Below are 27,138 nucleotides of genomic sequence, written 5' to 3' on the forward strand. Positions count from 1 at the left end.
CTGCCTTTCAATTTTGCTGATTTAAATGTAAAAAAATCTGTGTACACAGCATCTTTTTTCTTTTTTTTTTTCTTTTACTGTAACTGTAATGAGAATCATAATTTTAAATAATGGGAATAGTAAAAGTAAAATGTTTGGACACATTATGGTAATGAGATTTGGGGGGGTAAAATGTGCTTAAGTGTCCTGAAAATAATATTACAATGTGTAAAAAAACCAAACGTCTTAATGGTCCAAAATGTAGGCTTCGTTTTCTTAATGCAAAATATAATTTAATATTTTTTGTCTTGATTTGGGGTTATATAATGATCAGGACATTTCTTTGACAGGAGCTGTGGCCTAGCATGAGCTTTGATACATTTTGCTATGGTGCTCATGCAGGCGACATGGGTTCAAATCTGACTCAAGACATTTCCTAAACACATCCCTCCACTTTCTCCCCATAATTTCACTCCTTTGCTCTCAATAAGTGGCAAAATGGCAAAAAAAACAACAATATATTCTATACATTATTTATCTACTGTATATATAACCTTTTGGGATTGATCCCTCTGTTTTGGGGACCAGTACCAGACAACATTTTCAGATCAGTGTTTGAGAACAAGCAAACCTCAGTCATGAATTGTGCACAGTTATAGGGTGGATGCCACAGAGAATATGAGTCTTTGTGAGGTAGCGTTAAGGACAAGTGGCAGTATGGATGCTGAAAGGTCTGTTCGTTTTCCTTTTAAGAGCCAGATTGCTCCTGGAGAGAAGGAAAGCTAGTGTAAGTGCTATCTGTGTGATAAAAATATGCTATAGCCTTAGAAATCGTAAAAGTCTGCACCGGAAATGTCAAGAGTACCGGAGAGTCCTATTTTTAGAGTCTCTGTTGCCAGGGCAACAGCACACACAGAGGCTGAGATGGTATGGAGGTTCCCTGCAGCATTATTGTGAAAAGAAAGAGAGAGAAAGAGTGAAAGATTGAGAAAAAGAGAGAAAGGGGAGGAATAGGAAGAGACAAGAACAGAGAAAGGATTTAAGAGAGAAAGAATTCCACCACCACTGGTGTGAAAACTGTAATTACAGAGAGAAAGTCAGATGGGAGATGGAATAGAATTATAAAAGCCTGATGAGAGCAATGCAGCATGCTGGTTATGTCGTATGAAAGAGACTAAGAAAGCAAAATACAAATAGGGAAGAAGAAAAGTCCTAATGAATATAACAAATAAATAGCAATGCAAAGAACTTGTAAAGACATTCACACATTTCCTTAAAGCCAGAAAAAGCATGAATACATAACAAATTTTGAATTTGCAGCCTATTTAACCCTTTAAATGATTTTTCCTTTAATACTATTCCTAAAATAACAAAACATATCGGAAAACTTTACAATAAGGTTCTATTCCTTAACATTGGTTAATGCATTAAATATAATGGACTTTCTATGAACAATGATTTTTGCAGTATCTTGGTTAATGTTAATTTATCAAAATTGATCAAAATATAGTTCATATTGCATTAGTTAATGTTAACATATGATATAATGTTAACATACAATATATACATTTTAATGTAAAAATGTATTAGTACAGTATATGCAGATATGAATATTAACCAACATCAATAAATGCTGTAAAATTATTGTTCATTGTCAGTTCATACTGTATTAACTATTGTTGTTTTAAATAATACAACTTAACTGTAAAGTGTTACCAAACATGCATTTCTGAGAAAAATTCAGGTCAGATTATTTAAGACTTATTTAATATTTTTCAATTTTCTGTTGTATTAATTGCTGAATTTCTCTCTCTCTCTCTCTCTCTCTCTCTCTCTCTCTCTCTCTCTCGCTCTCTTTTTTGGTTTCAGAATAAAACATGAGAATATTGTTTCACTGGAAGACATATTCGAGAGCCAATCACATTTGTACCTGGTCATGCAGCTGTGAGTTCTCATCTAAGCATTCAAGATCACTCAACCATAGTGGCATTTTTTACTAAGATACTGTTTTAATGCCTTGTGCTCCTTTAATTAGCAGTGCCACTGAATGTTTATATTATAGTAGAGTTGCTAACAGTAGTTTGTGTTGGTGTATGTGTCCACAGGGTATCAGGGGGAGAGCTGTTTGACCGGATCGTTGAAAAGGGCTTCTACACAGAGAGAGATGCCAGCAAGCTTATTCGTCAAATTTTAGATGCAGTGAAATATTTACACGATATGGGCATTGTGCACCGAGACCTGAAGGTAATGCCCAAATGCATAACGTGACACATTTCCAGCATGATTTTTTCCCCTGTCCCCACTGAAAGCAAAATGTTGCCACAAAAGCAAAAAACATTAAAACATAATCCCAATCTATTAGAAATAATTTGATGTTTGATATACAACTATGTGGAGCAGGACTGAACGACTGGCGATGCTACCCATTGCAATGTGACAGAAATTCAGGCTATGTTGAAATGGAACTCTAGAGTACTACACAGTAAATACTGTATTCTGAAGACTATTTAAAAAAAAAAATAGTATGTAAAAGTGCACTTTATGCAACAATAATTTTCACACAGTAGTATGTGTGATGCTCCTGTTCTACCCGCGCCATATGGGACTTGAACCAGCGTCTCCGGCATGGGAGGTGGGTGCGCTAACAAGGAGGCTAAAGCCCCTAGTGTCAGTTGCTAGTGAACCTCTTGAGGTCAGGAGAGTGAGGTTTCTACACATTGCACAGCTATCTATCAGCTGGCTACCGTTACACTCACCCCCCTAAACCTCACTCCCATCAGGGTCATGGAACCATTGTGATGCTCTTATTCTACCCGCTCCGTACGAGACTCGAACCTGTAACTCTGGCATGGGAGGCGGGTGCTCTAACAAGGAGACTAAAGGCTACAGCCCCTAGCGTCAGTCGCTAGTGCACCTCTTGAGGTCAGGAGAGTGAGGTTTATACACATTGCAAAGCTATCTATCAGCTGGCTACCATTACATATGCCTCCAGTTGTCAAACTTGTAATCCAAGTTTGTGTAAAAATATAACTTTAAATATATATACAGAATTTATATATATTTATATATTGTCGAATATGACGGTTGATATTGTTTATGGTTCAATGTTGGTTCATATTACTTACTACTGTGAATTTGGCATCAGTAAGTTGAAAGTTTTGCTGCTGAAATCGGTCTGTGCTTAACGAAATTCTAATCACTGCCCCTCAGTGGCCGAAGCTAGAAGTGTTGTTGATCGTATGGTCACACTTGAACTCCAGTTTACTGGTAAATGTCCACAAAGTGGCACTAAAAGCGAGTTGTATTTTTAGTTGTAAAAAATGTATTACATTCAACAGGAATGCACATTTTATTAACTCTACCCCCTTAATCCAGACACCAACCCTAAACCTAACAGTCAGTGGGGTAAAAATGTAATTATAGGGCAAAAATGCAAACTCCGAATCACATTCACCATTGTTTATTTAAGTGCGATTACTTCTTGGTCTTGGAGGTTATAGCGCACAAAGGAAATGTGTTCACGGTTGAATTGAAGCAAAAATGTCATTAATTAGGCTAAAAGGGGTTGATTTCAGGGTAAATTAACTTTCAGAAGTAACATGTTGATTTCCTGTGTGATCATGTTGGCATATCAAAAGATTCCACCAAAGGCTGTGCATTAAATTGCATAAGATTAGTTGTGATTTAATTTGATTAATTAAAAATGTATTTACAGCACAGTTCAATTCACTCTTTTTCTATGCAGCCAGAGAATCTGTTATACTATAGTATGGAGGAGGACTCCAATATCATGATCAGTGACTTTGGCCTGTCTAAGATCGAGGACTCAGGGAGTGTGATGTCAACGGCCTGTGGAACGCCAGGATACGTAGGTATGAATAAGGGCTATTTTTTCTGTTATTTTCAATTTTTCTGTCCATCTTTAGCACAGTTCTGTAATCTGACGGTTTTTTAGAGTCTCTCAGTCTTTTGAAATTCCAACAAGTGTTATTAATTTTAAAGTGCTTTGTCTCCCTCTGTCTCTTTGATGCTGCCCTGATTTTCCACAAAGCTCAAAATATAAGTGAACTGAATAGAAAATGATCATTGAAAGCTTCTCTTTCTCTTTCACTTGCTCTTTTTATCAGCTCCAGAGGTCTTGGCTCAGAAACCATACAGTAAAGCTGTGGACTGTTGGTCTATTGGAGTGATTTCCTATATTCTGTAAGTGTTTCTTGATCTACACTACTAGTAAACTGTTTGGACACACTTTATCGTTCTTTATTATTACTATTTTCACAATTTAGTAAAGTCTTTTTATATTTTAGATTCCTCAAAGTAGCCACCTGTTTGCTTTTCCTTCACTATGGTCTAACCATTTTAGTCATCCATTTTAATTTGTTTCAAATGAAAATTCAAGAAAGAAAGAAATTCATGCGTAGGCAAAATTGATTAAAAACAAATTTCAAGCCTTTAATTATAAGCCTTTAAATCATTAGAAACATAAATTCAGTTATGGCTACTGTATGTCATTATTATCATATATTTTTGGTTTTTGCATACAAATGAACAATGGTGTTGTGCAGATTTACATGTATCTGTGTAGTTTATATAAGCACTGTTTTTTTGCAGCTTATGTGGCTATCCTCCATTTTATGACGAAAATGATGCCAAGCTGTTTGAACAGATTCTAAAAGCAGAGTATGAGTTTGATTCTCCATACTGGGACGACATCTCTGACTCAGGTGGTTCTTCAGTCACGTGGAATCTTTTCTTAAGATCCTGTATTTATTACAGACAGGATAGTTCTGGCTCTAAAGATTGCTTGGATGAGCCACATTCCAAGTCATTGTAAAACAGACAATAATATACTGCACAGAAACAAATGTTAACCTAAATATGTGCTTCAGGTGGTAGCATCTAAATTAATTGGTTTGATTCAGATCAAAAAAATATTATTTAACATGTTTGAATCAACTTTTTGTTTCAAAATGAACTTTGAGGATTAAATCAGATCGTAATAGATCCAAAAGGTGAAAGAACTGTATTTACTGTGATTATTATTCTTAATAATAAACATGATTATTTATTGAACATTATTTTCTTTTTTATTATGTTTTAATGGTGGAAGGTTCTTGAATATTTGTATATTTTTTTACAGCCAAGGATTTCATCGGCCACTTGATGGAGAAAGACCCATCTGGGAGATACACATGTGAGCAGGCTTTACAGCACCCCTGGTAGGTTTACCTCCAAATACATGCTCTGCATATTTTGGCTTCACCCTTGATAATTGCAATAATATCCTGTTCCTCTATTCACCAAAATTACATTAGTAACCCATCCCTCTCACCTCCCACCTCTGATTTTGAAGGATTTCTGGAGATACAGCTCTGGATAGGAACATTCATGAGTCTGTCAGTGCTCAGATCAAGAAGAACTTTGCCAAAAGTAAATGGAAGGTCAGAATCTCACTACATTAGCCCAACAGATCTGCATCACATTCTTCACACTTAGCTTGGTGAGATGAGTTTGAGGATAACTTGGAATAATCTTGGGATATGTTGCTCTGATAACATTGTGGAATAAAAACCTCAAAGAACTTCAGTTTTATGCACAGCTATCCTAAAATTTACTTGGTGAACCAAGTTAAGCACATTTCAAGAACATTACATGTTCAAATACAAATATACTAGATTACTAAAAGGCATTCCCTTCCATATTAAGATCATCGTCTTACAGAAATGTTCTAGAAGATGCTTAAAAACATATGTTTGAGGCATGTTCTTGCTTATTTTTTTGCCCTTGTAGCAAGCATTCAATGCAACAGCAGTGGTCAGACATATGCGGAGACTGCAGCTGAGCACCAGCCTTGAGGGGCCGAGCCAAATTACCACCACCGGCCCCTACCACAGACACCTGCTCCTCCCTGCAAAAGAGCTCGACCATGAGGAGGAAGAGGAGGATGTAGAGCAAAGCAGTATGTTTGAGACTAGTCAAAGCCAGATAAAAAGAAAAAGGCCGTTTCCCAATTTGCATACTGTACATGGTGAATAGTATGTGAAATAAGAATTAGTGTCCCAAAATCATAGTACATTGAAAATAGTAGGCCCAAATGGCATACTATTTCCAGTGGATTTTAAAGTTTGCGCATGCTTTTTGGGCTAGTACTGTCCACGTCCCCTTGCAAAACAGAAGAGGTGTTTTTAATGGTTGTAAAAAAAAAAAAAGGGACCTGGGTAGCTCAGCGAGTATTGACGCTGACTACCACCCCTGGAGTCGCGAGTTCGAATCCAGGGTGTGCTGAGTGACTTCAGCCAGGTCTCCTAAGCAACCAAATTGGCCCAATTGCTAGGGAGGGTAGAGTCACATAGGGTAACCTCCTTGTGGTCGCGATTAGTGGTTCTCACTCTCAGTGGGGTGCGTGGTAAGTTGTGCTTGGATTGTGGAGAGTAGCATGAGCCCCCACATGTTGGGAGTCTTCGTGGTTTCATGCACAACGAGCCACGTGATAAGATGCGTGGATTGACTATCTCAGAAGCAGAGGGAACTGAGACTTGTCCTCTGCCACCTGGATTGAGGTGAGTAACTGTGCCACTACGAGGACCTACTAAGTAGTGGGAATTGGGCTTTCCAAATTGGGAGAAAAAGGGGAAATTTTTTTTTTTTTTAAATGGTTGTAAAAAAAAAAAAATTGTTGTAGACAAACAGCAAGGATAAGCTGCCACAACAATTTTAAAATATATGAACCTAAAAGTTAAAGGGGATTTGTGTAATTTTTGCACCACTAGCCGTGCTAAAACATTTGTTAAAATAAAACACTCTCCCTGTTTTCCATTGATCAGAAACAATGGCAGAGCCAAGGTGAGTTTAGTCGAGCCCATTCGGGCCACTCAAACAAACAAACAGATTGCAATTTAATATGGTGCCACCAGTGGCACAAAAATTACATATTTATTTTTAATTAATAAATAGTGAATTTTTATTTAATGAATTAAGATAGATGGTAACAAGTAAACAGGGCTTGACATTAACACTTGCCTACCCGCCAAATGTGGGTAGATCTCGGCAGTGGCGTGTAACTGTCATTCTTACTTTGGTGGGTGACGTTTTTAGGGTTTTCCTGCACTGAAAATACTGTGAATGTCAGGCCGCAGCCGTAGCAAATGAAATTGTTTTCATCTCGTGTTCAGCACTGATTAATTATCAAATATACCTCTCATATCTTACAAGCTCATCTGTGTGAGGCAAATGAAGCGTGGTTTCTTATGAATTACCGCAGCACACACACCAGCGTGCATCAAAGATAGAATATCGAGATCTCTTGGGTAGCGTGAGTCAATCAGGCTTCACTCGATATCGTGACAGAGACCACAAAACTATGTGAACCATTTAAATTTTACAGAGAATGTTGTACTTTAAAGCTCTGTATGGAGGAAGTCAAACCTCTCAAACTGCTCGAGAACCCTGGCATTATAGACAGCACTGTAAAGGTAAAAAGTTTTTTTTTTATACTGCAGTAACACTAACTGATAACTGGTATATATTTATATTAAATCTATCAGGGAAAACCTTTTAGACATTTTTATTAATGTAAAATTTGTAGTTAAAGCTTATAAATGTGTTTAGGCTTTTAGTTTTTTCATAATAAATACTATAGTTAATTTTTTAGAAAGACTATCTACATTGTCCTAACTGTAATGAGGAGCCATCCATGGTCTTACCTGTGGTTATGGCGCTAATATCACATATGTCACTGTTAAACAATGAAAGCTGAACTATTTGATAACTCAGTGGTGAACTTTCAAAAGGATAAGTACAATTTAGAATGAAGGGGTTTAAAGGCTGGACTTACATGAATTATGAACAAATTAGTGACAATGTTCTTACTAACCGAAAAGTGTGTACTTTCCCATCACCATTAAAATAATTTTAGTGTCTTGCAGAAATATGCGAATTGGGATGCAGCCAAAATGATTTCTTCCCAGTACTGGCATGCACATACTGCACAGACTTTTAATTGACAAAACATTTACAAATTGGAATTTTCAAATGTTTTGTCATTTTATTTAATAGGCTTGAAATGTTCATAGGCTATAAGACTGTGTGTTTTTAAAGGCACATATAATTATATTAAGATGATCCTGTCTTTTTACTGTTCGTTTTCATGTGGAATTTTCTGTTTAGGTTCTCCCAGTTCAGAGGGGCGCAGAGGCAGTGCCGATCGGGATAGTCTTAGAAGCTGTGCTTACTGCTGTCGACCAACCAGCAGGATCTGAAGTCGAACTCTGAGCCTAGCAGAACCCAACAGAAGCCACATATGCACTCCTACCACACCAGTCTGACCCGGAACACAGAATTTCCTGGTAGCATGCTCTAGATGGAGCTAGTACTGATGGTGGAAAGCTCACATTTGAAAGGAAAAGACATTGGGTATATCATTGACAGATAAGTAACTCCTCTATGGCCATGTACACAATGCAAAGTTTTGGGAGTGACAACCACAATTGCGGAAGTGAATCCCCTAAAGAAGTCATAATGGTTGACACAGTGATAACCATAGCAGTTTTGCCATCTCACAGCTTTAAATAAGGCCACATCCACACTAATCTGTTTGAAACCTCATTTTCAGTTTCAAAATGTTGAAATAATTTTTTGTTACACCTAATGTTATTGTTTTCCAAAGTATATGGTAATGGAGGTTTTTTTTTTTTTTTTGGCGGATGAAAATGCCATTCTAGTGTTAAGGGTCATAAACGTAGTGAAATGAAATGTGTTAGTGTGGATGTGGACTTAGAAAGATGGATGTCAACAGTTTAACCTGTTTGGCGTTAGCAATATTTGACAAAAGAAATACATAAAAGACAACAATTATTTTTTTTTTGTCTATTAATGTTCCCGTCGACAGAAGCACCGTTTTATTTGTGTTTTATAAAATTAGAGTTTTGTGGCTTTAAGTCAGTGTCTGTTTGCTTTGAGGCTTTGAGGTCATCAATATGCTAGTTGACAAAATTAGCTTTTAGCAGATATACGCATTTAAAATTGACAGTTTTTCTCTTCTGGGAAAACAGACCAAAAATATTAAAGGTGCAACATGTAACAATTTTCATGTAATATTCGCCTTTTTTTTTGCCAATGTGTGAACGGCTTGTAACGCAGCTTACAAAATGAGCCCTTCCCGGACTTCCTAGTTTGTCTATTAAAGCCTGTAGACTGATTTTCATGCGAAGGGAGCGGGTCGGTTTTGCCTGGAAAATCCAAAGGAGGTGACATTTATGCATGCTCCCGAGAGCCTTACAAACTGCAACACTAGGTAATGTTATCTTAGAGATGGAATCCAGCAAACGTCTGGCTCCCAGCACAACACCGACTCCTACACTAACTTAGAGTAAACCAAAAAACAACAACAACAAAAAAAAACAACAAAATGTATCTACTGATTCCCATCTGGCTTAGCAGGAACGTGATCGTGGTCGAGCAAAAACTAGAGTGAACATCGGCAGGAAATTTGATTCCTGGAGGGAGCTTCGTTCGGTTTTGGGGATCAAAACTGACCCTGAATTGGTGTTCTTCTTATTGGACAGGTAAGCTTACATAACTGCAAAGTATGTGAAATATAGTGCCACAAGGGTTGATCTGTGTAATTTTAGCTAACTTGATCTTGCCTGCTAACGCTGACGAATTGCAAGCTACCTTGCTTCGTAATTTTCAAATAATTTAAATTATCTTCCCTTTATACTAAATGTCAGGTATACAAGATAAATTTAAGCAAATACACTGGTTTCTTGGTCGTAGTACAACATATGACATACAAAATATACAATAGTGCAACATAACAGTGTAGTGCAACAGTAAACTGTCTGGTATAGTTCGGTAGTATGTAGCTGTATGTGTGTATCAGTATGCTATGCTAGCTGAGAAGTAGTTTTAGTTTAGTCTCAAAGTTTATAGTAAAACAATCATAACTGTGTAATTTTAATTATGCTACCTCATCAGTCAGCCAGTGAATCACGTTCAGTTTCTTTGTATGTTACGTCATTGTTTTGGCCGATGCTTGCTCGCTCACGTCCCTATGGAGAACAGGTAGCTGCTGCAGTTCACTTAACGGCCACAAGTGTCATTAATAACAAGGGTTTCTGAATCTTACTTACTGCACCTTTAATAAATCATCTTGCACTCCACAGATTTTTTTCCAATCAAATGCTCTCCAGAATGAGGATGTCCCTCCCCCTAATATCACATGCTATTAACTATCAAGGAGAAAGTCATGGTTCATGGCTGTGATGTAATTCCTGATCAGAAGGTCGGGGGTTCAAGCCCCAATACCACCAAGATGCCACTGTTGGGCCCTTGAGCAAGGCCCTTGACCCTAACTGCTCCAGGGGCGCCGTATCATGGCTGACCCTGCACTCTGACCCCAGCTTAGCTGGGATATGTGAAAAAAAGAATTTCACTGTATATGTTCAAACGTATAATGTGTGATAAATAAATATAATTATGAAATTAATTATTAAATTAATTAAAGCCTATTAGCTATTTTAAAAAAAAAAGGGGGGGGGGGGGGATGAGCCCTTTGATATGCCCCACCCAAACTTCCTGTTTCAATAGGAAATATGTCATCACAGGAAAGAAAAATCACTGCATGAAGCATTGTTCAGTTCGGTTCTGTAAACTCTACGCAGATTTATTGAAAAAGTGGTTGTCACTACCAGAATATTTTGGGAGGGAACATGGTTGTATGTAGTTGTAATTCCAGAAAAACATATCAAAATCTGTGTGTACAATATGGAATTTAAAGGAATATTCCGGATTCAGTACAAGTTAAGCTGAATCGACAGCATTTGTGGGATAATATTGATTACCACAAAAAATAATTTTCTTAAAAAAAAAAAAAAAAGCACAAATCTGGGTTACAGTGATGCATATACAATGGAAGTGAATGGGGCCAATCCATTAACATTAAAATACTCACTGTTTTAAAAGTTTAGCCACAAGATATAAAAAATATGCATGATAACATGATTTTAGTGTGATAAAATCGCTTACTAAATTTTTCTGTGAAAGGTTAAAACCAATTTACAACTTCGGTGCCATTGACGATGTAATGTCAACAAACCCTAAAACTCTAAAACGACAACTTTACAGCTCAGATAATACATGTGTTATAAAGTTAGTGCTTTTATTAAATTATAAGGTTCACATTTCTGCCTTTAAACCCTCAAAAAAATGGCCTCACTGTAAGTTACATTTTTGCTTTTTTTTTAAGAATGCTGCTGATTACTCTTAACTTGTATTGAACCCAGAATATTATTTTAAGCACTCAGAAGAAGAGTGAGTGACAACAGAATTTAGCTGCAATGTGTACGTGGCCTATTTCAACCATAATTTATTTTGTCTGAATAATATTTCTGTACCCCAACCAAAGACAGTTAAAACTGTTTATTTAAGTTGAATATTTATTTTCATTATTATTATTATTATTATTATTATTATTATTATTATTTTAAGAGTTATTGACATTCAGGTCTGTCCCCCATAGCAAACTAGTTATATACAAAAATGTCTTATTATTAATGTTTTAATATGAATAAGCGCCACTTGCATGAAGACTTGTTCAGTCTTTCAAGCAAAATTCATGGCAACTGATTGATGATATTTTCTCGCCTTAATTCATTGTGTTTTTTGTTTTGTAAGGTTTGTTAGATATAGTTGTCTGTATCCTTGATTTTGTGCTCTGGTTCAGACTGGCTTTCTGTAGTGCAAATTAGTGGGGGCAGAGTTCTGGGAATGAGTGTGTTGGAGTCAGAGCAGTATATTGTTATTATTGCTCAAACAGAGATCCTATAATCTTGTTGTGTGAGTAAACCTGTAAATGACATGAACATCTGGACAGAACAGGGGTTAATCAGCCACTGGGTTAAGAGTTTTGAACCACAGTCCAGGTAAATTTTTACACCCAGATTAAATGCAATCCTAAACCTGGATAATCTCCATTTTTAATAAAGATTTTATTTCAGTTTAGTATTAGACTTTGTGGGGCAAAAGCAACCCTACTGGGAGTAGGGAAGAGACTGTAGCTCTTTTACAAAACCTAGCAGCCTACATTTTAATTTGCTCCAGAAGGTAGGCAGCAACATGATGCTGTTCACACCGAAGGCATAAATTAATATCAGTTTTTCCCAGAGGGGGTGGGGGGTGGTTGAAATATTTTGTGATTGGGTGCATGTTGTGTGAGCTGATTGGTTGATTGGTTACAGTTCTTATATTTGGTTCGACCATAATCTGTACTTTTCTCTTGTGCAGAAGATGTCTAATGTTTGCATGACCTCGTAAATATGTTTACAAGAGCGATGATCAAAATATAAAACATAGATATACTTATTAATATCATTACCACTATGCTAATTGCAGACAGAAAGACAGAAACTATTGCTGTCGTATGTCAATGCATATACTTTGGCACTTGACTGAATCTGTATCTTCTTTCGTTTTTTTTCTTTGTGAAATATAAATGTTATATTTTAAAACAAAAAATTAAATTTAGATTATCGTAAGGACTAAGTGCTGGCCTTACCCTCAAAACTGGAACAATGCAAGATCATTTGTCACCTTGTTCATCAGTATATCATATGTGTGCCAATGAGAGCACATGACTTACTTGAACCCATCAATTCTAAGAATTATGAACATTTTGCTATTCCACCCCTAAAATTTTCCCCACTTAAACTTGTTTTATTACAGTTTTACGATAAGTCGAAACTCCATCCTTCTAATTTAAAGGTGCACTCAGTAACTTTTGTCTTTGTGTCATCTTAGATTGACACTGACACCTAGCGGCTTGGATGCAAAATCATTTCAAATCAATAGTTTTCAGTTTCAGATTCCATTGTAGAAATGTATTATTCACGGTCAGCCATGATTACTTTAATCAGTGAGTGAAAGTGTCAAATAACAGGACGGTTACTGAGATTAAGTGATTAGTATTCGGCTGGTCATGTGATTCTAACATGGCAGCCCACATGTGCAGACCCTCTCCATGTAGAATCTGCTTTTAAAAGGTTACTGATATGAATGGAGTCTTCATTTTAATGTGAGTGGTCATGATTTCCTTCATATATTGCAAAATGACAATTCATGTCTTTAGGAGTTAAACTTTTTTAATGAAGAAAAAATGACTGAGTGCACCTTTAACTGTATTATGTATTTGTTCAACTAATTTGTTGGAAATGTGTCATTGTTATTAAAATGTTTATGAACAGTGTTGGGTAAATTACTCAAAATAAGTAATCCATTACAAATTACTGATGATTTATCTAAAAAAAAAAATGTAATCAGATTACTTTACTGATTACTTCATCTAAAAGTAATCACATTACTAATTATTTTACTTTTAAGTTACTTTCTAAATCACTTTTCCTAGAAAAGTTTTTGGTTTTCCACTCAAATTCTGTATTTCCTTATTCATTGTCACACACCCTTCAGCTGTCACAGAAACGCTAACAGATATACATGTGAATTAATATTTTAAATGTATTACACATACTCCTTGAGGGTAAGTAATGTACTCAAAATTAATTCTATTTAAAGACAGTAACTGTAATCTGATTACAATAATTTAAAATGTAATGCATTACACTAACTTTTTACTTAAAAGTAATTCAATTACAGTAATTAATTACTTTATAACCGGATACACCCAACACTGTGTATATATATATATATATATATATATATATATATATACTGTATATATTTCAATATTTAATTTAGCACTGCTTCCACTTCAAGTGAAATAATGAATTCAGTAATTTAAAAATAGAACAGTCAATTGAGCAGTTCAACAATCAGTTGAAAGTTTAATTATGCAAACTAAATAGAATTTTGTTGGCTTTGATAATTATTATTACGTTTTTCATCATTAATTCCTCACCAGTGCGAATATGACATTTCATTTGGTTTCACAATGAAGTACGCACACTTCTCCATTTCAGAAGGGAGGGGGGACACAAATACAGTATGTGTATAATACATGAAAATGATGTATACATATATTGTATATCTTTTTTGTAAAAGCTACAAACGTATGGATGCAATGCATCATGTCTTATCGACGGAGTTGCAAAGAGCCAATGATTTGTACCCATAAAGATATACAAGAAGTAGCACGTTATAAATAAACACTCCTTGTCTATGCATTGTGTGTTCAGTGATATCTTTGTGTACAGTGCAAATAAAGTTCACATCGAAGTGCTATGCAAAGGCAGACTGTGGTTGGTAATTTAGAGATTGCTCAAACACGCCCACACATAAACACTTTCTTAATTGTTTTGCATATCTCAAAATCCCTTTATTTAAAACTATTACAAAATGTATAAAACATATTTACACAAACTAGTTTGGTGTTGTTAGTCTAAACAATACTTCTGAGGTCCAAATCATGCGATTCGTGATGTCAGAATCATATGAGTGGGAAGATATAAAGAAGCTATGTTAAAGGTCACATAAACAAGAAGTATAATTCAAACTAACAATTGCTCACTTGTATTAGAACTATTTTGAAATGATTGCGTAGAATGATGTACTGCATACTGTATACTGACATTTAAAAATAGTATGTGAAACACTATGCATTATGTAACAATAAACATTTAAAAAAAGAAGTATGCAGCATAAACTTAATACTCTGCATTTTTAATTCAGTGAGCGTTTTTTTTTTTTTTTTTAATAATCACATAATTTAGTAAAATCATTTTTAATCCAAATTTGTGTCAACATTTAGCAGTCCAACCTAATAATGAGTCTAAAAAAAGATGTTGAAAATTGCATTCCGTGCAAACCGAAAACATGTATACTTACTGCATACTGTGCAAATAATATGAGTAGCTTTCGAACATACCCTGTGATTAAAAAACATGTTTATACACCATAAGATGAGTGAAGGAAAAAGTGGATTGGATCGGGTTCAAGCATAAACCTCAACTTAAGGTCACATTTCCTGGATTGGGTGTGATTATTTACAGTTTACAGACATATAGCATTGTGATTGGTGGAATTATGTGAACGTGTTTTTCTCAAACCTTTGTTAGGAATTTGATGAAGTGAATGGCATATATTTTTTTAATATTTCATCCAATAAATCTACATTTAGACTCAAAAACTATATAAAGTGCTACTATATTTGGAGTTACTCTGTTCCTGTGTGTGTCTTTGATTAAGATTACAAAATCTTAATCAAAACATAAGTTGCAGTACAGGAAGTCTTATTATATCATTACAAGTGCTTAACACAGTATCTTAATACTGACGTACCATAGCCCACATTCAAAATACTTGACCTTAGCCTTTAGAAAATTGCATCATCATCATCATTCATTTTTCATATTCATTGATTCAAACAAACTTTCATATTCAATATCCTGTTCTCAGATCAGCAGCTGCAGGAGTTCATATACTCATATAGATCTTTGTTTTAAGTAAATAAAATAAGGTGCAGTTACAGCTCTTTCTCCACAGCGTTTATAACTGCTGTTCTCTTCAGACTCTCTTTGACCCTTATGAACTCAGGCGCGCCCATTGATCTTTCCCTCTGCTCCTCTGCCTCTCTTTCAAACTAAGGAGAAGAATTATTAAAACTTAAGTTAAAATCGCATCTAAAAGGTGTTTGATTGTGTTGTGTATATACAGAGAGGAATAAGTTATGCATTTATGACTATTATTACTTGAGAGACTACATGGAATATACTAAAAAAAACTCACTTTGGATAAAAGCATCAGCAAAATTATTAAATGTAAAACATTTTTTGTCACCCCACAGGACCATTTAAAATGAACTAGTGAATTAAAAATGGTGACAAACATAAAAGGAATGGTGACTAGTTATAGGATCTAAGATCTACTTGTTCCCTCATACGTTCATATACGTTCATCTTATGTGTCAACATCCCAAATGTTGTTGTTCAATATGGCTTGATTAATGACATTTCAAGCGTATTTACCTTCTCAAGCCTCATCTGCCTCTTCAGTAACTCCTGCTCCAGAGGAGATTTCTGCTCTTCGACTTGTCTGTCTTGTTTCAGAGCATGAGCTCTGTTCCTCTGTTCCAGAACCCTCTGTAACTCTGGTTTCTCCTCCACCACTCCTCCTCTGTTAAACACCAAAGAAGAGTCAGCTTTACTACAACAAACTTGAACTTTTGAAGCTCCAAAAAGCACATGAAGGCAGCATTTATACAATTCCAATGGTTTAATCCATGTCTTCTGAAATGATCTTATACATTTTGGGTGAGAACAGACCATAATATAACTCCTTTTTCACTGTACATCTTGCCATTACAATCTTTAGGCATGATCATGAACTCAATAACACTTCAAGCTCAATAACACTTCCAAGTGCTTGACGCATGTGCAGAGTGCTAGATGGCGCTATAGGAAGTGTAATCGAGCTTGAAATCAGGATCGCCAAGGAAACTGCTGTCAAAATGTAAAGTGAAAAAGGAGTTACATTTTGGTCTGTTCTCACCCAAAACCGATTGGATAGCTTCAGAAGACATGGATTGAACCACAGAAGTCTGATGGATTACTTTTATGCTGCTTTTATGTGCTTTTTGGAGCTTCAAAGTTTTGGTCACCATTCACTTGCATTGTATGGACCTGCAGAACTGTGATATTCTTCTAAAAATCTTTGGGTTCAGCAAAAGAAAGAAAGTCATACAGCTGGGATGGCATGAGGGTGAGTAAATGATGAGAGAATTTTCCTTTTTGGGAGAACTATTCCTTTAAGGCCAAATAAAAATAAGACATTAAACGTGACCGCCATCTGCTGGCTGGGACATGCACAAGCGAAAGCTATATAAGCTTTCCAGCAACTTTCCAGAGTTCAGCTCCTCTTTGGGTATATTTTGTAGTGAGATTAGGAAATAACAGTGGAATTGGGTCAAGTGATCAATTAAGGCCGAGACTAAGCTTTTGTTCATGACTTTGCTTTCAGTCTCAATAAAAGCCTCCTTAGACAATGCGAAACTGCTTTCAAGGCTGGGTTAGTTCCCTGCACAAAATCTAAATCCCTTTAAACCAGCCTCTGGTTTGAGATGGCCTAGCTGGTCTCCCAGATGACAAGTCCCTGAAAACCCTCTAAAACCAGCAAAGACCAGCCTGACCAGGCTGGGAGACCAGCTAAGACCAGCAAACTATCTTAGGCTGGTTTAAGATGTTTTTTGCACCTTTTGTGTGTAATAATCAGCTCTCGTTGGAGTGCTCGGTGGCTCTTGGACACTTTAATGGGATTGTGGAGTTTTTTCGGCCTGATGAGCTCTTCATAGTAACCACTGTCCGTTTTCTCAGGAAGCAACTTGCTCTGGTCAAAATCCTCTTCTCTGTCCCATTTCTGATCAGGGTCTATGGATCTAATATCAGAGACTAAATCTGAAAGACGGAGATGGGTAAAAGGAGATTGTTTTATAAACAAAATTGACACATGCCTGTACACCATTAGAATGCATCTTGAACGTTGAATGTTCTAAAAGGAAGTGACAACCATCCTCCATTTCCTTACATTGATTATAGCATTAAAACAAACAAATAATAGTTTAGTAGAACAGTAAAATTAGAAGTTAGACAATTAATTGAAAGTGTAAATAATTTTATGCAAACTAAACATCAATTACATTCACATAAACAATGGTAAGGTGCATTTTTGCTCTAAAATTACATTTTTACTCCACTGATGGTTCAGTTTAGGGTTGGGGTTTGGGGGCAGAGTTAATAAAATATGCATTCCTGTTGACTGAATTACATAATTTACTAGTAAATATACAACTTGCTTTTGGCGCCACTCTGTGGACATTCCTCCCAGAAACTGGTGCTCAAACCACAAACATATTTTAATGTAATTGTATCTTATAATAAGAGAGAAACATGGAAAACCTGATTCACCAGGTCCAATAAGTGGTTGTGCACAGCTGGAAGTATGATTTTGTTGATTATGACCTGCCTGGAGGGAGAAAATAGGATATATCTCATCACAAACATTTAATAAATAAAACAAAATATTAATCTTTTTATCTAGACATGTCAACATATTTTTAGGTTGTCAAACTGTGTTGTATATTGATTGCATCAGATTGTAATACCATGGCACTGATTACTAATATGATTACCTTATTCATATAGGATTTACTTGGCTCTTCAAGTCACTTCAAATAATACCATGGTGTTACCATTATCCAGTATTTGTGTCCAGTTAAAAGCTGCAGTTATAACATAATGATGAAAATATTTGTATAATGCATGGCATTCAATTTGGCACCATGTCTAAAAAATCATGGTAATACCATGGTACTTTTCTGTAAGTGGATCTTCAGTTTTTCATTAGATATTACACAGTCTCATCCTTATCTATCCATTTAAACATTCAAAATGAATCTCTAAAGCTGCTGATGATGTGGACAATAGTCCTGTGTGTTGAGAGAAAGTTGCACTAACACAAGGGAGGCATTGTAGGGATGTGAGTGTATGTGTGTGTGCGTTAACACCATGCTGGGTTGATCATATTGGACTAAAATGGGTTCGGGACCAGCTGGCATTCAGCCACCTCATTACTGGCCCTGCCAAACAAACTCACCATTTTCTTTTCATAATCGGTTTGCTTTCTAGAATGCTATTGTTGCAGGAGAGTCATGAAACGTGCTTGGACTAAATCGCTGAAGAAAATTAACCAGGGGTGAAGGACAGTATTTAAAATAGGGTTGATGGTATGTTAAACACATGATCAACTATATGCTTTTAGCAAGGGAAACACTGTATAGTCAAAATAGATGAAAGGTAAAGATTATGTGCTCTGACGTTGATTCTGCCACGGTGATAATCTTATAAACAGCCAGTAAGTCTATACAGACGCAGGTTTAGTTGCTGTATCAATGCTTGATTTTGCACACATGCCTAAGAATTAAAACTAACAACTCTGTAATTTAAAATTGTAATTTTATTGAATTTAATTGAATATGTAATGCATGCCTAGTGCATATTATGTATATATTTAGGCTCAGCATCTGCAGTATCAAATGATGGAATGTGTAAAATGTATATGTGTTGCCCCAAAAGTATTTGGACTCTTAAGCCACACTTATAATGCATGAATGTTACTTCATTAAATAACAAAATATCAAATCAAGTGGCATCTACAAACAAATGATGCTAGACCTTTTCTCTGAACTAACTTTTCTAGCCATTTTTTGTGGATGTATTAAGTCAGTTCCTCTCAATTTAACACAACAAGTTCCTTATCAGAGTAACCAGAGGTGTAGTTCATCATATTAACTATGGACAACTTTCCCTAAAGTTTGACAACCAGAAAGTGTCCAAATACATGTAATTTTTAACAGTATATCTGTTGTTTTTAGAACATTTTTGTTCAATTTTGATATTTTGTTATGTAATGCAATGCCATTCACACATTATAAAATTTATGATTTAAAGGAATATTCAGGGTTCAGTACAAGTTAAGCTCAATCGACAGCATTTGTGGCATACTGTTAAAAAAAGCAAAAAAAAGCAAACATCTGAGTTACAGTGAGGCACTTTCAATGGAAGTGAATGGGGCCAGTCCGTAAACTTTAAAATACTCACTGTTTCAAAACTATAGACACAAGACCTGAACAATATGCGTTAACATGATTTTAGTGTTATAAAATCGCTTACTAACCTTTTGTGTAAAGTAAAAAATGTCAGCTTCACATATCTGCCTTTAAACCTCCTAAAAATTGACCCCATTCACTTCCATTGTAAGTGTCTCACTGTAACCTCAATTTTTGCTTCCTCTTTTTTTTTTTTTAAAGAAAAGGAGAGATGAGTTATTTTTGTTGTAATCAACTTTATGCCACAAATGTTGTCGATTGTGCTTAACTTGTATTGAACCGGAACATTACTTTTAGTGTCCAAAATACTTTTTGAAGCCACTATATATTACGTAAGATTATATAATACTGTATGTCTCAAACTTAAAAATGTTTGTCCCACAACGTTACCAGAACGTATTTTGACCTCACAAGTAAAAAAAAAAAAAATATATATATATATAAAATGGGATAAAACAGTTCATAACTCAAACAGCAGTGAACAGTTAATATTCTCAACATGATCCATATACAGTAACCCATTTTTAGAGTATGGATTATCCGAGTCTTGATTATTGTCCATTCAATTTTTACAAGAAATGTACATGACATTCTCACACTCAACACATAAACTGTTGATAAGCAGTTGGATATATGACATTGCGACAGCTTCCCTAACTTTAAATTGGATTAGAATATCCTTACTTTCTTTCCATGGGCCACTCCCATGATTCCAAAGATGTGGATCACTCACTGCCGCAGGACTGTTCCAGAAACTTCCACTCTGTGTCAAGGGCTTCCACCTGCTATCTTCACAGAAAGCAAGAGGAGAAACGGGAGGGGACCTGCACCCCTCCAACCAAACCCACACACACACTGACTCAGACTAAGCACGACCCCAGAGTGAATACAGAGCATGCTCTAACAGGTACTTAAAGTCCTGCAGAGGGAGGGGGTGTGAAAAATAGGGACTGTGCTAAACCTGATGTCACTTTCCCATTTCACACTCCTTACACTTAATGTGAATAGCAACAGTGTTACCTTAACATAGAAGAAATAATGTGAAAGGAATTTAGTGAGTTGTTTTTGTATTTTATTTTTTTTAAATCAGGTTTCTTTTTATGTTTATAAATTATTTCTGATTAGAGTATAGTCATCAGTGGCATGAATGCTATCATGTTGTATAACATATTATAAAAAAGCAACAGTACACTTACAAATAAAAGTTCTTCCATAATTTACTCACACTGATATTATTCTAAACCCATATGATGTTCTTCTGTTAACATAAAAGTTTAGCCAAATGTTCACTCCAAAAAATGAAAGTATGTTGTGACCAGGGGCTGTAGAGCTCCAAAAAAGAACCATATAAGTAGTCCATACGATTTGTCCACCAGAAATTGATATGTTGCTTCCAAAAGTTCACGCACCCTGAAATCAACCCCATTCAGCCGAATTACAGAAAAGCACCACTCACCATCAGCCATTTTTGTATTAATTCAAATGTAAACACATTTCCCTCTAGCTCTACTGATTGCATATTGCATGAGCAACCTCCAAGTCATGGGATCTAGTCCCGTGGGCACCAGGAAGTAATCACGTTCACAAAAACCATGGACAGGGTTGGGGGGTAACTGAATACATGTAACGGGATTACAAATTTAAAATACAAAATATTAGTAACTGTATTCCACTACAGTTACAATTTGAATTGTTGGTAATCAGAATAGTTACATTCAAAATGTATTACTGAACAGATTACATTGCATTTTATTGTCATTTTTTCCATTTAATATTTAGTCCCTTCAGATGGAAAACATTTATTCATATAAATGATGCAATTCAAAGAGCATTTGAACAGTGGTGAAACACTTTCTTAAGATGTATTCAGGCAGAGAAGTAAGTTTGGAGCAGCAGAAATAGAAATAAACCTTGTATAAATTTTTATGTGAACATTTAGCTTTATGCTAAGCTAAAATGCTATTTCTAGCCATTTTACAAGCACCTGTTACCAGGCACAATCATATATATATATATATATATATATATATATATATATATATATATATATATATTTCTTAATATATTTCTTTTTATCAAGAAAATCCACTTTAGATCATTTATTTTATTTTATTTTATTTTATTTTTAAGTTAGTTGATATTGGGGCAAAGATCTTTTTTTTAAAATCTTGTTTTAGAGGCAACACTGCATAACATATTTAGGCTTTTTTCAGAGAATTAATTTTTAACATGTGTATTTTTTTTTACTGTACTGGCAGATCTTTTACAGTCAAAACAAGTGAAAAAATCTACAAGTGCTGAAGAAGTAATCCAAAGTATTTCGATTACATTACTGGCCTTACATTTTTACTCCACTGATGGTTAGGTTTAGGGTTGGGGTTTGGGTTAGGGGGTATAGTTAATAAAATATGCATTCCTGTTTATCATTTATAAGTAAATCTACAACTCAATTTTGGCGCCACCCTGTGGGTATTTCACCTGGAAACTTGAGCTCACGTGTGCCCAAATGCTCAACAACACTTCCAGCTATGCCCACTGGGGGCAGTGATTTGAAATATGGTAAGCACAGACCGATTTCAGCAGCAAAACTTTCTAATGAACATATCCTTTTGTGTTCCATGGAAGAAAGAAAGTCATACGGGTTTGGAACGACATAAGGGCGAGTAACTAAATTATGACAGAATTTAAATATTTGGTTGAACATTTCCATTAATGTTATTTGCTGAACATTGCCAATGTCCCATTTCCAAATGTCCCAAACGAGTGGTGATCTGTGGTTGGTTGGTACAGCAGTTTCAGTTATACATTCTGGGAAAGCATCCAATGATCTCCACCATCTCCGGCCAGTCTCCATATGCATTCGTCTTCATATCATTTTGAATTAACTAATCATAACAGAAAAATCAACCACAAACTTTAGTCTTTTATATATACCGCTTTTGTTCACAACAGAAGATCTTAAAAAGAGATAGATCTCAGTGCATGTGTCAAGTTCCAACCTTTTCAAAAGGACTAGCTTCTTTAATTCGATAGGCGCCTGCAAATACCCAGCTATCCCTTGGCCTTACAGACCTGACCATAGTGCTGCCCAAAACACTGAATATATCTCTAATTTCATCAGTCAGCCTGGAAAAGAGGAATTGAGACAATGTATGAATAATAGAACAAATTCAAAGCCAAAGTTAATCATTTTGACGTGCGTGAAGGCTGTTATGTTTTTTTTTTTTACTTTGTTGCAGGGTCGACATATGAGGCCACAAGTATTATATTTCCTGGTTTTATTGTCTTTAGATAGCCAAGTAATTCCTCTGCCTCTTGAAGGTAAAAACATGTTTTCATTTGTCAAGATAGTATTACTTCTTATCATTTTAGAAGAAATTGAACTGCCTCTCTTGCGGGCATAAATTACCTCCAGTTTCCATATTAAAGTAATTACTTCTTAAAACTTCACCAGTTTCACCTAAGAAAAGAATTAAAGAGTCGATTAATCAAATTTACTTCCAGTTACTTTAACATTCATATTTACAGATTGTTATTAACACTTAAAGTATATTTTAAAGCAGTCAAATTCATGTCACATTCAAATCTCTTTTGTGAAGTAAAAAAATAAGTCTTGGTAATTATTTGAAACAAACTGACCATTTATCAAAACAATGTTCAGCCCTTGTCCTGCATTGTTTCTTATGCCACCCATGATGCTGTAGAAAAGAACACTCATTTAGTAAGTACCACTTTGTATCATCATTTACTCACCCTTATGTCATTCCATGTCGTGACTTTCTTTCTTCCGTGGAACACAAAAGGAGAATGGATAGTGATTTACACTGTTAGGTCTAAGAAGGGCAAAAAAAAAAAAGCAACATAAAAGCATACCACATGACTCATACACTATATTCCAAGTCTTCGGAAGCCATACGATAGCTTTGTTTGAGGAACAGACAAAAATATTAATTGTTATTCACTAAAAATCTTTGTATTGTATGGAAAAGAGCGGCATAAACATTCTTCAAAATATCTCCTTTTGCATTCCACAGACAAGGAAATGTCATACAGTGACACAATTTTTATTTTGGGTGATCTATCCTCAATCCCACTGCTGTGTTAATACTGTAAATGTATTAATAAGTAGCATTATGTAAATGTTCTTACGTAGTATTGTTAAAGCAGATCTTTGGGGGCATGACATTGGCTGCCCCACTACGAAGTTGAAAGGGGAAATAGTCTACAGGACAGTCTTTATGTGGACAACAAGCAGAGTGAGACTTAAACAGACCTGCCCAGAGAAATAAATAAGATGCATGAAACAATAAATAATTTAATATATAAAAACAATATTAAAAGCAAATGTTACTTAAAAGCACACACATGCAATGATCCCTGATGTATTTGGACACAAAAGCCAGCCATAAACTCACAAGAAATGTAAAGCTAGTCATTTGCTTGCAGATTCCATGGTTTGATATTTTGTTATCTTATGTGATTCATACATTTCAACTGTGGCATTTTAAGTGTCCAAATACCTTTTGTGGCCAATGTTTGCGATAAGCATGAAGAGTAAACTACCTGTATTGGCACAATCTGTTTCCAAATCCTCTGTTAAGGGACCATGGATATCGTTTGCAATATCACACAGGCCCACCTTTAGAGAAACTAAAAGGTAACAATAAGAAAACATGTCAATAACTTTATGGATTAAAAAACTTAGATATGAGATCACCATGTCTATTACATGATCGTTTGGCAGCTTCTTGGAGGTTTGACCAGTTGATGGAGAAACGCCATAACACTATGATGACCGTTGTTGTAAGAACATAAAAAAGACCTGAAAACACAAATATCCTTGTTGCACACACTCAAACGTGCAATAAATCAATCAGAATTGCCAATAAATTATGATGATTTTCTTTACCTTGAAGTCTCATCTTAGGAACCAAAAAATACTCTTCTTGGCCTCTAAAGTCCCTGCTGCAACTTTTAAAAATAATTCAAAATGCAACAATCCCTGAAATCTTAAACTATGTTATTTTTCTCAAAATGCAACAATTCCTGAAATCTTAAACTATGTTATTTTTCTATTCAAATCCTATGTTGTTACCTGTTTGAAAGTTCTTAGACAATCATGCTGTGTGAAACACTCCCAACAGGATCCACCTCAAGGTTTCCACACCCTTAAATTCAAACAAACTTAACTCACATTTGTGTTTAGCCCTTTAAGCTCAGATGGGCGGGTCAGCAGAAAAACAAAATATTAACTACAGTCTTGACCAATGCAAAATAGGTATCATTCTAAAGTTTAGAAACTTTACTTTACAATGTGCATTATGACCAAAAGTGAACAAGTGCTTTGAAATTTGCAGACAAATCAGAAGTGTTCCGTTTTGATCATTTATTAATAATTTTGCACTGCACATATTATTGTAATCGGTAAAAACATCAGTCTAATCAAATAGCCATGTTTCATATGCCATTGGAAAGCTCTCAAAGAGTAGAATACAACCGGCCTATTTGTTTTATTTTATATACAAAAATATAGTGAGTAATTGCTAAGTATACAGGTGCATCTCAATAAATTAGAATGTTGTGGAAAAGTTCATTTATTTCAGTAATTCAACTCAAATTGTGAAACTCGTGTATTAAATAAATTCAATGCACACAGACTGAAGTAGTTTAAGTCTTTGGTTCTTTTAATTGTGATGATTTTGGCTCACATTTAACAAAAACCCACCAATTCACTATCTCAAAAAATTAGAATATGGTGACATGCCAATCAGCTAATCAACTCAAAACACCTGCAAAGGTTTCCTGAGCCTTCAAAATGGTCTCTCAGTTTGGTTCACTAGGCTACACAATCATGGGGAAGACTGCTGATCTGACAGTTGTCCAGAAGACAATCATTGACACCCTTCACAAGGAGGGTAAGCCACAAACATTCATTGCCAAAGAAGCTGGCTGTTCACAGAGTGCTGTATCCAAGCATGTTAACAGAAAGTTGAGTGGAAGGAAAAAGTGTGGAAGAAAAAGATGCACAATCAACCAAGAGAACCGCAGCCTTATGATTGTCCAGCAAAATCGATTCAAGAATTTGGGTGAACTTCATAAGGAATGGACTGAGGCTGGGGTCAAGGCATCAAGAGCCACCACACACAGACATGTCAAGGAATTTGGCTACAGTTGTCGTATTCCTCTTGTTAAGCCACTCCTGAACCACAGACAACGTCAGAGGCGTCTTACCTGGGCTAAGGAGAAGAAGAACTGGACTGTTGCCCAGTGTTCCAAAGTCCTCTTTTCAGATGAGAGCAAGTTTTGTATTTCATTTGGAAACCAAGGTCCTAGAGTCTGGAGGAAGGGTGGAGAAGCTCATAGCCCAAGTTGCTTGAAGTCCAGTGTTAAGTTTCCACAGTTTGTGATGATTTGGGGTGCAATGTCATCTGCTGGTGTTGGTCCATTGTGTTTTTTGAAAACCAAAGTCACTGCACCCGTTTACCAAGAAATTTTGGAGCACTTCATGCTTCCTTCTGCTGACCAGCTTTTTAAAGATGCTGATTTCATTTTCCAGCAGGATTTGGCACCTGCCCACACTGCCAAAAGCACCAAAAGTTGGTTAAATGACCATGGTGTTGGTGTGCTTGACTGGCCAGCAAACTCACCAGACCTGAACCCCATAGAGAATCTATGAGGTATTGTCAAGAGGAAAATGAGAAACAAGAGACCAAAAAATGCAGATGAGCTGAAGGCCACTGTCAAAGAAACCTGGGCTTCCATACCACCTCAGCAGTGCCACAAACTGATCACCTCCATGCCACGCCGAATTGAGGCAGTAATTAAAGCAAAAGGAGCCCCTACCAAGTATTGAGTACATATACAGTAAATGAACATACTTTCCAGAAGGCCAACAATTCACTAAAAATGTTTTTTTTATTGGTCTTATGATGTATTCTAATTTTTTGAGATAGTGAATTGGTGGGTTTTTGTTAAATGTGAGCCAAAATCATCACAATTAAAAGAACCAAAGACTTAAACTACTTCAGTCTGTGTGCATTGAATTTATTTAATACACGAGTTTCACAATTTGAGTTGAATTACTGAAATAAATGAACTTTTCCACGACATTCTAATTTATTGAGATGCACCTGTATGTCTTAGACAAATATGTTAAATGTAAACAGGTGTTGCTTATATGTTGCTTTTTCACTTATAAATTCACGAAAAATAAATAGAACATAAACTATCACATAACATTACTTGGAGGAGGCAGTTATCTTTAAAGTGAGCCAACACACAATGTAATCTGATGCATAGATCATTAGATAATCCACACGAAGCACAATGTGCACACAGCACATAATGTGCTATCTGGCTAAAAACACGTTAGATTTCCTGGATCCGACTTCATTGGAAATGATGTACTACGTTGTCCAGAGTAATGGAATGCTTAACCAATTGTATTAGGACTCAGATCGCGAGGTGGAACCAGAGGTGGAAGTCATCCAAATATGGGCAGAGAGGATCATTCAATCTAATTACATATGGTCACCACGAGATGGCGCCAA

At 35.7% G+C, this 27,138-nt stretch overlaps 3 protein-coding genes across 5 annotated transcripts in view; 1 reads left to right on the forward strand and 2 right to left on the reverse strand.

Moving 5' to 3' along the window:
• Positions 1 to 10,532, forward strand: part of camk1a (calcium/calmodulin-dependent protein kinase Ia) — a 28,087-nt gene extending 17,555 nt beyond the window's left edge. Inside the window, exons 4-12 of one of the 2 annotated variants that reach the window (XM_051707464.1) lie at positions 1,849 to 1,923; positions 2,085 to 2,223; positions 3,725 to 3,851; positions 4,107 to 4,182; positions 4,591 to 4,703; positions 5,120 to 5,198; positions 5,333 to 5,420; positions 5,770 to 5,938; positions 8,146 to 10,532. In XM_051707464.1, the coding sequence (XP_051563424.1) occupies positions 1,849 to 1,923; positions 2,085 to 2,223; positions 3,725 to 3,851; positions 4,107 to 4,182; positions 4,591 to 4,703; positions 5,120 to 5,198; positions 5,333 to 5,420; positions 5,770 to 5,938; positions 8,146 to 8,237 (958 nt within the window). In that variant the 3' untranslated portion in view covers positions 8,238 to 10,532. The remainder of the gene's footprint in view (positions 1 to 1,848; positions 1,924 to 2,084; positions 2,224 to 3,724; positions 3,852 to 4,106; positions 4,183 to 4,590; positions 4,704 to 5,119; positions 5,199 to 5,332; positions 5,421 to 5,769; positions 5,939 to 8,145) is intronic. The other variant, XM_051707463.1, reaches the window with a different exon arrangement.
• An 88-nt stretch (positions 10,533 to 10,620) lies between these two features.
• Positions 10,621 to 20,462, reverse strand: LOC127446502 (protein FAM107B-like). 2 transcript variants are annotated; one of them, XM_051707467.1, is made up of 5 exons: positions 20,273 to 20,462; positions 17,889 to 17,946; positions 17,177 to 17,378; positions 15,954 to 16,101; positions 10,621 to 15,568 (listed from the first exon to the last, which is right to left on the reverse strand). In XM_051707467.1, the coding sequence occupies exons 1-5, from the start codon at positions 20,294 to 20,296 to the stop codon at positions 15,452 to 15,454; spliced, it is 549 nt and encodes a 182-aa protein (XP_051563427.1). In that variant the 5' UTR covers positions 20,297 to 20,462; the 3' UTR covers positions 10,621 to 15,451. The 2 variants fall into 2 exon arrangements, with proteins under 2 accessions (XP_051563427.1, XP_051563426.1); XM_051707466.1 differs by having other exon boundaries at positions 10,627 to 15,568; positions 17,880 to 17,946; positions 20,273 to 20,459.
• A 105-nt stretch (positions 20,463 to 20,567) lies between these two features.
• Positions 20,568 to 25,134, reverse strand: si:dkeyp-67f1.2 (uncharacterized protein LOC556106 homolog). Its single transcript, XM_051707465.1, has 9 exons — positions 24,498 to 25,134; positions 24,318 to 24,410; positions 24,152 to 24,238; positions 23,738 to 23,861; positions 23,228 to 23,286; positions 22,998 to 23,048; positions 22,818 to 22,902; positions 22,588 to 22,714; positions 20,568 to 22,473 (listed from the first exon to the last, which is right to left on the reverse strand). The coding sequence occupies exons 1-9, from the start codon at positions 24,508 to 24,510 to the stop codon at positions 22,384 to 22,386; spliced, it is 729 nt and encodes a 242-aa protein (XP_051563425.1). The 5' UTR covers positions 24,511 to 25,134; the 3' UTR covers positions 20,568 to 22,383.
• Between the last annotated feature and the right edge of the window lie 2,004 nt (positions 25,135 to 27,138).

The sequence above is a fragment of the Myxocyprinus asiaticus genome, chromosome 9, assembly GCF_019703515.2.
Source record: "Myxocyprinus asiaticus isolate MX2 ecotype Aquarium Trade chromosome 9, UBuf_Myxa_2, whole genome shotgun sequence".
Taxonomy (NCBI): domain Eukaryota; kingdom Metazoa; phylum Chordata; class Actinopteri; order Cypriniformes; family Catostomidae; genus Myxocyprinus; species Myxocyprinus asiaticus.